The 12,505-nt window shown below is 42.7% G+C and overlaps 1 protein-coding gene across 1 annotated transcript in view; it reads left to right on the top strand.

Moving 5' to 3' along the window:
• LOC307267779 (uncharacterized protein) overlaps positions 1-12,505 on the top strand; it is a 61,732-nt gene that overhangs the window by 2,566 nt on the left and 46,661 nt on the right. Inside the window, exon 3 of the mRNA XM_080050174.1 lies at positions 521-702. Coding sequence (XP_079906300.1) covers positions 521-702 — 182 coding nt within the window. The remainder of the gene's footprint in view (positions 1-520; positions 703-12,505) is intronic.

Genomic DNA, 12,505 nt, shown 5'->3' with positions numbered 1-12,505 from the left:
TTTGTGTTAAATGAAACATTAAATACAGGATCTTGGCCGGAGTTCAGAATTTAAGAAAGTGCAAATGACTGATAATTAATAACTTTTTTTTTTTAGACCAAGACCGTCAGGGGTCGGCAAGCTGACCGTGTAAGCTTTAAAAAAATAAGGGCTTGTGTCAAGAAGTATGAATGTGCTTTCCACTAACCAAGCCATTAACAGTAGCACGGCTCCAACCAGTGAAGTTAAACAAGTTAATCCTTGTCCGTGTGCTGCTGTCACTTAACTGCCCGTTGAGGCGGTTGTCAGTGTATGTGTGCAGTGAGAAAAAAAAGTTGTGGTTAATTTAGCCTAAACTATTTTCATTAAACGGCTGAATGCACAACTTCTTTCACAATTTTCACAAGTCTGTCCGTACACAGACAAACGCACAAGGACACAGACATACACACACAAGCACACAAACACACACACACACACGTCCTGATGGCCGCTCAACCCCCCTATCTATGTCTCTCCCCTCTGTCCACCTCCTCATCAGAAAGCCGTCTTCCTCCAATGAGAAAACCAACCCGTCCAAGAGGCACAGAGACAGGCTGAATGCAGAGCTGGACCGGCTGGCCAGCCTGCTGCCGTTCCCCCCCGACGTCATCTCCAAGCTGGACAAGCTGTCTGTCTTACGCCTGGCAGTTTCATACCTCCGCGTCAAAAGTTTCTTCCAAGGTAAGGGGGGTTCAAAATATCAAATTTGTAGTAGCAAACGGCTGGAGGATTTTGTGTGTGCTTGTGTGTGTGTGTGTGTGTGTGTGTGTGTGTGTGTGTGTGTGTGTGTGTGTGTGTGTGTGTGTGTGTGTGTTTGTGTGTGTGTGTGTGTGTGTGCATGTGCGCGTGTTGATAACCGGACATCTGCTGCTTGACATTTTTTATCAGCTCTGATACATCAAAAACAACCCACTGATATAATGGTTGTTGATGCAAAGCCTTAAACTAAAATAGTTCCTCTATTTTACTTGTAGTTGTAGTTACATGTATTTTAATAGTTATAGCCCAAAGGAAACATAACAACTATTGTTTTGCAATATTTTGGAAATTGTACTTTTAAAGATATTCTATATAATTTCCAAAATATCCTATTTAGAAGCTGACATTTTTTTCTTACAGCTACTATATTAGTCAAGCCCTCAGGCTGGTGTGTGTAATGGTGGATGACTGAGTGGCCGATAAAGATAGAGTTCAATAACATTACATTCATCTATCTACAGTTTATGTCTTTTATGCATTATTTTCCTCATTTATCAGTAGTGCATCAGGGGAAAATAACTCTCAAGCATCTACAATGCCATCAAGCTCTAGTTCTTGGAATAACTCATGAACTTGAAACTTTTCTTTTCATTTGCGTCATGAGTAAGAATCCTTATACGAGATGAGAGTTACCACCTGACAATTCATGGGGCAAAGAATAAAAACACTTCCGTTTGCATGATAGGAGGTGTACTGTGTTTTATGCAAACTGTTATATTTCGTGGTCATGCCCCATTAACTCAAAATGCAGAGGTTGTATTTCTGTTTTAAAATTGCTTTTTTATGGAGCTAGTGAGGATTATGTCCGTAAAATATGTAGATAAGAACTGTTTGTTTATTTATATTAAATCCCTGTCATCACTGAAGCCACTTGTTTTTCCCACACTCCATCCGGCCACTGAACGACTCACTGTTGCTCCACTATTCACTTCAAATATTCATGGGCCGCTTCACAGCGTATTCCGTTTGCCCGTGGCCTCTGTCGCTGTCTGTTCAACAGACAAGCTACTGGCATGGCTGGATGTGACAGCAGCACTAAAGAGGAGGAGTAGTGTTTTTCTTCATTCAGAGAAAAAGAATAAGCGTTTTCCCTCTGTCTTGTCAGAGGGAACATGCTGTAGGGAGGATGAGGGAAACATGGGGGCACGTGGAAAGGAAGCATTAGTTATATGGCTGATAGAAAGTCCTTACCAGAGCTCTTTTCTTCGAGAGGTTGGGACTTTATAAGGCCAGAGGTTTCGTCACCTATCTCCTTGTTCCACACATGAAGTTGACCCCTTTTCACCTTCCCCTCCACTGATCCTCTGCGCTACCCTTAATCTTCATCATCCGCTGCCTTGCTTTGGCATGCCACCAAACAACAACTCCTGGCATCCTTTTTTTGCTTGAGTCATGCATCTTAAGACACACACACACACACACACACACACACACACACACGCGCGCGCGCACACACACACACACACACACACACACACACACACACACACACACACACACACACACACACACACACACACACACACACACACACACACACACACACACACACGTATAACTGTTTCCCCGAATGCTCATTTAGCTTAGCCATCACGCACAGTTGCAGTACAGTTGCTAATCGGACTTGTTGAAAGGTGCATTTCCAGGATAAGGGATCACGCAGAGTTTAAGAAGACTGAATGCAAAGTGATGCTGAGGTTTGTCTCTATAGGAAAATTAAGAAGATGTGGGAAACTGCTAAATAGTACTGAAAGGTGTGTTGAAAGTGAGGGCCAATGTTGTTTGCGTGCTATCTGACTGTTAATAGTTTTCTGTTTTGACCTTCCAAAGTTACAGTGAGTGTTTTTTGGCACTGTCATATTAAGATCAATAATGCATTTATCAGGAGTTATTTTAAGTTAATGCCAAAGCTTCATCTCGTTTGCTCCACCTCTGCTGGGAGCCTTGTTATCGGTGGCAGTAGTGACCCGCTTAGCAATCTTTTGATGCTACACTAATGGGATTCATCAGAGTGGAACACGAGGGATTTTAGCTTTGTTTACATCTGCAATCTCTGCCTCCGCCTGTCTTTTGGTCAAGGGGCAGTTGCAACTTTTTTCCACTGATATTTGAACACGCACAGTGTGTGTGGACAGAGCCTTTCCAGATCAATTTTAGATGAGCAGCAAGTATACACATCCACACATCCTTCCTGTGGTTTGGAACAACAGTCATAATCGTTTCTGTTTATTGCTTCTATATTTTTTCTCAAACAGTGAGTCATTCACTGAAAACATGATGTGAAACCACGCAACCTGCAACCCTAAGTTTTGGTTGCATTGGCTTTACTGTTTTTTCTAGAGGAATAATATCTCCACTCATAGGGATGCAGTTGTCATTTGTGTCCACTAGGGGGACTGTGTGTAGTTGCTGCTCAGTCAAGACTCTCAGCTCAGATCATTGTGATGAAGACAGTTACTGAATTTGACTACAGGCTGGACTGAATCGTTTGTTTGTTTGTTTTTTAAAACCCAGGTTGACTGACTTTAATGTAAGACAGTCAAAGTACAGTTGGGCAACGTTAAAAGACATAGGACGAGAGAGAGGAAAAATCGAGCAGCAGGTGGTTTGGAAGCACTCTGAGATTCTACCTGTTCTCTGTTGTTGCGTGACTGCACAAGGGTGGAGCACAGTGATCAAAGTGTACCTATGCATCACTGTATGCAAATATCACCCCCTAGGCTGTGTGCCTTTGTATATGTGTAAATAGAATGGGACATCAAACAGAAGTTCACTTCAAATTGTTTCCCTTATTCATCATATTTCGTGAGAATGGGTTGTGGTGTGTTCACGGGCACAGTGAGATATATATAGCTGAGAGGACCCCTTGTGCTATTTCATTTGCTTCCCAAGCAGTACAAACATAACAACAAAATTTGTTTTAACAAAGATGCCTGACATGGGAATATACAGTATGTTGATATGAAAAATCATATTTCTTGAGGTGGTTAACTATAGGTTAAAGTATTATCAATCGATTATCCTTTATTGTAAACTGTGTAGAACATCTTTTAAATGCACATACCCACACACATCTCTCACAACTTCCATTATTTGCAAAAGTGATTGTGATTGCAAAAATCCAATTCATCAGCTCATAGCCTGAAGGCTGTGTGGAACTCTTTGTCCCTTGTTTTTAATTTTTTTATTTTCCGCATTTTCTGGCCATTCCTCAAGCGTGTAGGTCAATGTGAATGTGCCAGTGTGTATGTGTGAGTTGACAGTCAGCAGGCTGTAACTATTTTCTCTTCCATGTTAGGTCTCTGCCCTCACTGTTACTGCTGAGCTTGTTAAATATTTACCCTAAGGATTAACCATGCCTCCTCCTTTGTCCTTCTGCCCCGATTGCCATTAGTTCTCCCCCGGTGTGTCTGTGTGTGTTTTTATGAAGCCTGCCCGATTGTGTTTCACTACGTTTTCGTCTCATTATTTAAAACTAGAACTTTGCTTTGTTTCTATAAATTTAATCAGGTTATGGCCATACTTTATGACGGGATCGGGTGATCATAGGGAACCCTTCAAGGGAATATTTCCCTTTTAAATACATTTTTATTATTGTTGAGATGTTTTCTGAGGTCATTTTTTGTATTTCAGTGACACAAAAGCAATCGTGATATCTCGTGAAGTAAGTAATGAGCAGTTGTTACTTTAATTCAGAACTTGGATCAAGGAAATGTGACTCTCTTCAATCACTTTTACTCTCTTTCTTCTTCTTTTCCGCCTTTATCCTGTTTTCCTGCACTCATAGGAATTGGCTCTATTACGAACAGCAGTCAAAAGTGCTTGTGATGTGAATCAGGTGGGAGTTATAAGGCAGAGGTCCTAGAGAGACCACATAATAAAAGAACAGACACTCTTCTTCCCTATTATATTCAGCGTGTCATCCTATTTAAAAGGCTAGTGAAGTGCACTGCTAAGGGCTTGATATCAGTTGATGTAATCCAATGCAAAGTATGCAAACTTGTGACCAGAGGATGCGTGGTTCAAATCCCCATTCCTGTTGATGTACTCCTGAGCAAGATCTGTAGCCTGTAGCCTGTGTTTCTGAAGGGGAGCATGCCAAACCCTTACTCTTACAGTAGTAGAATGTCTTAAGAACTTTGGGTACTTTGTCTGATAAGTGTGGTGTGTATGATTGTGTACTTGCCACGGTGGCTATTTTGAATGTGGGTGTGCGCGGCGGTTCTTTAATGAGGTGTGACAAAGGCTTATTTTTTTTTGGCCATCTCAGGTCTTGACCCTCGGGGTACTGCGATCAGATTCCCCATCTTGCCCTGGAGCTCTCTACTTCTCTCTCTGTCTCTCTCACCGTCATTCTCCTGATCACGTACTATGTGGAATGTATCCTCGCTCTCCTCCAGCATTCCAGCTTCTCCAGCCTCCTCCGTATCAGCTCCCAGGAATGCACTTTTGTCCTTCAAACCACATTGCTTTTGTGTTTCATTCTTTTCATGTTCTTCCACTTTTATTTATTAAAGTTTTTAAGTCACCGCCCCAATTACAGGGACATGTAATAGGAAAGTTAATTTATTGATGATTGATGATTTTTATATTTTTATACATTTGGCAGATAAGGGCTCATTTTAAATAAAACGTATGGGATATGTTTCTGCAGTCAGTATTCTTACTTGTTACATTCACGTTTCAATTATTTTATAAATGGACAAGTACACATTATTCAACCAAATGCAGAAAATAGTCCTGCTCACTATTCTGTACTCTCTTGCATGATTTGTACTGCTTTGCTTCCAGTAAATAATCTGCCCCGAAAATCAACACCACTCTTGATATCTATCATAACAACCCCCTGAAGTTACCACCAAAACAAATCTCATGCCCAAATCTGCTTGTGCGGTGTAAATGTACCCGAGGTGCAATTATAAGTGTGTGTTATTAAAGCCCTGCCTTTCCTCATAGCTGTCAGTCCAGTCAGGGCATTGTCAGGCTATCAGAACACACACACACACACACACACACACACACACACACACACACACACACACACACACACACACACACACACACACACACACACACACACACACACACACACACACACATAAACTCAAATGTGATGAGAGACTCAAGTGCAGGTAAAGCCATCTATGCCAAGTTTTGTATGACTTGACTTGCTGATTGCCGCATCTCTACAGAAATCCATCAGTGTTCAGCTCTCCTCTACAAAATCGGTGTTGCTGTTTTCAGAAAGCGTGCTAGCTACTTTCAATATGTGTGTGTTGTCTGCCTCTAAATGCTGGCTGAGCTGTATTGAAAGAGGAAGAGAAAGGCCACAGAGCCCACAGACTCACGGCAGGCGTACGCCACCTCTGACGTCAGCCAGCAGACAGGAGACAGGGTTTTGTAACTCACCCACCGTTGTGCAAAAAGCGGAAGGCAGGAACGGGACAAAACAATCAATCCAGATCCTTATTCTCTTATCCACACATTTTAAAAATAATTTTCAGGCACATAAACCCCCTCTCCCTGACTATCTGGGTTAATCCTTTTTTCGTTTCAAATCTGTATCAAATTGAGTCACTTCAAGAGCAGGACATTGGATTTTCCAGAGGCTGAGGTTCAGCTTTAGTGCACTAGCTAGTTTTTCTGAATGGAACCTTTGCTCAGGGGCTGAAAATGTGTAGTGGGTCACATTATAGACGGACTCTGTGTTTACTAAACTCTCAGTGACCCCCACACACTTCTTCCTTCCCTGTATTCTCCGCAACCCGTAGGCAGACAAGAAAGCAAGGCAGAGGCCAAGACGAATCAGCAAGCCGCACGCACCATAAGCGAAGTGAAAAGGTTTAGCAATAGAAAAGGTCAACAAGCGGGCAATTCACAGTTGTTTCGGGTTCTTAAAAACAAAATGTCTTCCCTCTTGATATTTCTGCTGAATCGTCGACTTTATCAAACAATTGTTCACATTCTTAAATCTTGTGAGGAGATACGTAGTAGTGGCTGTTGTTCCCCTTTTCTCTGACTCCTAAAGTGTTTTCCTGTGCATCTGTGCATGTTTATAATCTCAACTCACAGTTCAATCAGTCATCTTTTGCTTGCTCCTTAAAGCAACAGTTTGGTGCTTCTTCACACTCTTGCTGACAGTTAAATGAGATGGTCAATACCGCTCTCATCCTGTCTGTATGGTCATTGTATAGCTTCAGACAGCAGTGGGTTAGCTTAGCTTAGCACAAAGATGTTTTTTACGACTCAGTTTTTAGAGGCAAATACTGTAAGACAGTGGTATCAGTCTTCTCGTCTTACATCTAACTCTCACCAAGAAAGCAAAAACACCTCTTTCACAAAATGTGAGACTGTTCCTTTAACTACCTTTACCAACTGACAGCATAGAGTGTTACGTCGGCCGCTTGGATGTTGGGAACCACCTCTGACAGGTCCATCACAGTAAACATAGCATCCACTGTTTAAAAATGTATGATATTTGGACAGAGGGCAGAGTTAGCATCCGTATTAGTTCACACCGAGTAACTGAATACTTGTCATGACTACTTCCCGATAAGGCACTTTGTTGAACGTATGGTTTCACACTTGGCCCCATGTTCTTGCAATTACGCGGAAGTCCCCTGAGAATTGTCATGCTTTCAAGAGTAATTTCGTCAACATTCAAATCATTTGGGTTCTTTGAAAGGAAGCTATTCAGGTCTTCTCGCGGCATTAGTATCATATGCTCCCGGGGTTGTGACTACACACTAAGTACTCGACTGCACAGCACATTCAACCATTTGTTGAAGTGAACACTCAAACTCACAGAGGGGCCCAAACCCCTTTGACCTTTTCATCCGCTCCTGTTGTTTGACCCAATCAGTGTTACGGCCGGGCACTATGGGAATGTCTTGGAATCCGTCCACCAGTCACTGTCCAATCACTTATTGGGTTAGAAGCATCAAAATGGCAAGCGAGCAATGTTTGTACGCTGATTTCTTAATGTCTTTAGAAGCACCAAACGGTTGCACATTTGCATTCTCCCGCACGCAATGCATTAAAGCCCAAAGGCATGCAGAAACCTCAGCCCATCATATCAGTTATATGTCATATTTCACAACAAGCCTGAAGACAGTTACAAGTAGACTGGCTAGCACTGCTCTGGTGTCTGTGGCACGACATCTCCAGTTCACCCCGAGCTGTCACATTACAAGACTTTTACATTACGAGTAATGTAAAGGTGATGCTGTGAAAGATTCTGCCTATAGTTGCAATATAGCTGCCGTGTTCGAGAAAAAATAGCTTCATTGCCAGGGGGTCACTTTCTCAGGATTTCCTCTAACAATACATCAGATCATTTGACACAGTTTGTAATCCTGACTCACACCAGTTTTTAGTGATCAAAGCACATTATTAAACCCTTAAAAGATGCAGTGATGTGTTTTGATCACAACATCCCAGTCTTTGTGTGTTTGTGTGCGTGTGTGTGTGTGTGTGTGAGTGCGCTGTTGAAGCAGAGAAAATTGGCCCTATGTGCGATAACCATCTTCAAATGGGGTTACAGATTCACCCTGTCACCCCATTTAAGTCCACTTTCTTTAATTAATTATCCTGTCTACTTGCCTTTATCTTTCTTCTCTTTTCTTTGACCATGACTGACATCTCTGTCTCTCCCTCCTCCCCCCGTTCCCCCTCTTCCTCCCCGTGGGGTTCTTGCCCTTCTGTTTGTTTCACACTGACCTCTGTGAGAGAGAATCACCTCTCATACCCATGCGCTTGGTGAAGAGTGCGTGATCAGGCTAAATGCCAGTGCTCAGGCTTTTCTCCTTCCTCTTTTCCCCCACATGCGATGTCTGTAATGCCGTGCTACCACTTCTATATACAAAGGTAGATGTATGGCCCCGCTTAATACATCTCCAGTGGAACTGTTATGACTAACCTAATGCCAGTGCTCAAGGTCTTATCATTCCTTTCCTTTATTTTGGCAGGTAGAAAACTGCAGTTCATTTGTTGTGAATGGGGCTCGACAGAAATAGTTTTTTACACTACAGTACAGCAATATAAATACTTGTCTGTGTTTTAGTGTTATTATTCAAGCTACAAACAATTCTTTGGGACTCAAATGTGATTGCTAACTTTGTCTACTTTTTCTCTTTCAAAATATATATTCTTTTATAAATCAAATTCAGATTTTTTAATACAATTTAAAAAAAGTGAAAAAATTTGAATTGCTTTATCTTCACAAGCTGTCATAAAAAAATCCCCCTTGTACTAGCTGCTTGTATTTCTGATATTTTGTTTTGCTCTATCGTCTCCTTTGTTGCGGCCGCCCCGTGATTCTTTGAAAACTGCACATTAGTTGCATGTCGGCTCACTCTCCCACCCTCTCGCATGTGTGTTTGCCCCCTCTGCTGTGATCTGCCACACAATAGCTGTTAACTAGTGCGACAGCCCATCCATGCTATAATCCCTTGTATGTGTCGAGCACCTTGAATGAAGACGCCACCTTATGCGTTTAGGATCCGCACAGCTAACTCATTAGTTGCTTGAATCAAAGGCATGACACTGGCTTTGTCCCTGGCTGGCCTCTCGTGCCACAGACACTGAACTCGCTTGAGTGGAGTTGGACTTTGTTGTCCTGTGGGGGCCAACAAAGTGCCCCGGGATCACAAAAGGCCATAAGTGAATTACTCAAATCAGTGCTGAGAGGGGCCCCCGTTAGACGCTAACTGTAACAACTAGTGGCGGCCGCGCAGCAATGGGAGGTGTGTTTGTGAGCAACTGTGTGTGTGAGAACAGACGGGTAGACTAGTGTGCATTTGAATTTGAGCAAGTGTGAATAGACAGCGAGGACTCATGCAGCGGGGAGCAGAAGCCTTTGTTGGCCCAACACTATTGTTGAAAGCTGTCGTGTATAATTACTGCCACAGCTACCGCCTAGCGCGCTGCCCTGCCTGCCTGCACAGAGAGACAGGGAGGGTGAAGCAACAAGCACACCACAGCCCCTGGAGTTTAAGTTCATCATTATATTATGGAAACACTTCAAACACATGTGGTGACACAAATAGATTGACAATCCCAGCTGCTAAGTTACATAGTTTGTAATATCATGGAATACGATTAGCCTTTGCTCTAAGGTCAAGTTTATTTTAAGTTAATAAGGTGTGCAAAACTGTAGTCAGTCTAAAGTTTATTCAATGGGAACGTTATTGGCAGACATATGTTTTACTACAAATATTGTTCTGCTTCTATTTTGCAGTATAGTTGTGCTATTTAATAAGCATGGCAATTTAGCACACTTAATCCCAACTACACCCCTTTTGGCTTCGATGAACTCATTTCACTTTGTCTATTTTATATTCATCCCCCCCACGCAACAAAACAAATAGACTTTGTTGATCTGCAAACATGCAATATGGCATACAGATTCAGTACTGCCCAGAGCCACATGTTGAAAGCCCATTTGATAACTCATTAGGGCTCGGAAGGGTCCTGGTTTTATTTGCCATGACATGTGGGCAACTCCTGCATAGAAACAGCTTCCTGAGTTTTGGAAAATGTTTTTTGCGACTGTTTATTTATTCTCAAATCATCCCTGATTTGAGAAAACTGAGTCCATTTTGCAATAACACTGGAAAGCTTATGAAGACAGGACCCTATTGCAATTCAGAATAGTAGAACAAACCAACTCAGTAGTAGAGGAGGAATCAGACTTTCGTATTGGTAATCTTGTCGGTGTCCTTCCGTTGTCCAGGTCGCATGCTTTTAGAGACTGAACACAATGAACTTATTGATGACGTGACTTAGATTCACTCCCCTGAATTGAACGTTGCGCATCATGTATTGGATCATATGGCCACCAGTTAGATCCCAGTGAACAGCCAACCCAAGGCCTATTAGCTACTGCACAACCAATTTAACACGGCCACCCGTATAAAAAGCTCATTGGTGTCAGTAACGACCTGTTGCTGGTTTAACCGAGCGAATGGAGCAGCTCCTCACATCGGTTGACGAATAAACTCAGTGACACCACCGCTGCTGCTGTGGCACTATGTGATTCACCATCTCAAACCGTTAAGTCAGCAGAGTATTGGTGTGAAAGGAAGAAATCACAAGAAAGTCATGGCTGTAAAACTGCGTCAAGAAACTCATTCCATGTCCTGCAGTCCCATTTCTGTCTATCATAAATTGAACTTAACTTTGCTGTTAATGTATCGCAGTCTGTAACCCCACCTCAATGCATAATTTTCCTTGATTAAACACTGCCAGCTTGGCCATACAAAAAAGTGAAAAATCGCTCACAAATGACGGCTTTTACCTGAAAATATTGAGTGTATGTTTAAATACAAGTTGAGTGATGGGTTAGGGTTAATGCAAAGGAACAGAGGCACATGCCTTATATAGGCGATATTACTGATGAGTAGAATGGGGATCCTGGTTGTCCTATGAAGACGGTTTACCCGCGTGACATGACTTCCTCGCGTACCTCGTGGCATCAGGTCGTGTCTGTACACTTGCTGCTTCGGCGCACACTGTATATCAGACCGTTTCTTATGTCTGTCACCTCCATTTAACTTAATTGAAGCATGCTTCAGTGTGCAACAGTAGCCAGGGCCCGGTCCCTGCTGTTGTTTCGCTAATGTAAATCGATATGTTTCCATGCGGTTGGAAAGATCACTAAGCAAAGGTGGCATCTGACCCGATACAGCTCGATACGCTAACTACCGTCGGCCAGATGAGGTCCCCTTTCATCATGCATTTGATATGGGGAAAACAAGAGTGCGTAACTCCGTCCGAATAAAAATTGTTTCTCAGATCATGTCATATACAGTTAGTGTTACTTGGAGAAGCTCTGGGGACCATGTGTTGTAAATTCACCATACCAATTCAACTGGCGCTAACCCGAAACTACATTGCTGTTTCAAAAATTGATTTCATTAAGAAGGGGCCATAGTAATTACTTATTAAAGAGGGCCAGATAAATTGAAGGTTTTTAAAAGTGTGTGTGTGTTGATTTTTTGCCTGTACACGGCGCATGCAGAGCAGTCTGAACTCGCTGTGAACTCGTGCTCACTGTCAAATTATGATCGAACGAGTGAGCCTGACAAAATATTTTTAGGACGGACCGAGGGAGACAGCAAGAGGGAGAGAGGTTACAGACAACCTGTTCCTTCTGACCCATTCATAAACGGTTACTGCGTCTTGTTTGTGGGCACCACAAAGATAGACAGAATTTTGTCAAAACACCAGTTAACTGCAGCAGGCTGTAGAAGGGGCCAATGTCTCAATACAGGTATCTTGTGAGTCAGGATGGCGAGAGTGTTTTTGTGTGTGTGTCAAGGGGGATTGACTGAGAGACGGAGAGAGCGAGAGCGAGAGCGAGAGAGAGAGAGAGAGAGAGAGATAGAGAGAGAGAGAGAGAGAGAGAGAGAGAGAGAGAGAGAGAGAGAGAGAGAGAGAGGCCATTGCGTGACTTGTGCTTGACTCAGCCCTTCAGCTCCTCAGGCATTATTTGTGAGCCAGGAGAAAGGAAGGTATATCTTAAGTGTTCAACAGTAAACACAGAGTCGTGACGGGGGGCCCTAATGCTCACTGACATTTATCTAGGATGTGTGTGTGTAAGTATGTGTGTGTGTGTGTGTGTGTGTGTGTGTGTGTGTGTGTGTGTGTGTGTGTGTGTGTGTGTGTATGTGTGTGTGTGTGTGTGTTTATGTGTTCACTGCACAAAATGATGTGCAGGACAAAG

The sequence above is a fragment of the Ammodytes marinus genome (genome assembly GCF_949987685.1).
Source record: "Ammodytes marinus genome assembly, chromosome: 21".
Taxonomy (NCBI): domain Eukaryota; kingdom Metazoa; phylum Chordata; class Actinopteri; order Uranoscopiformes; family Ammodytidae; genus Ammodytes; species Ammodytes marinus.
Note: the sequence above shows the minus strand (reverse complement) of the source record. Positions and strands in the feature narration are given on the sequence as shown.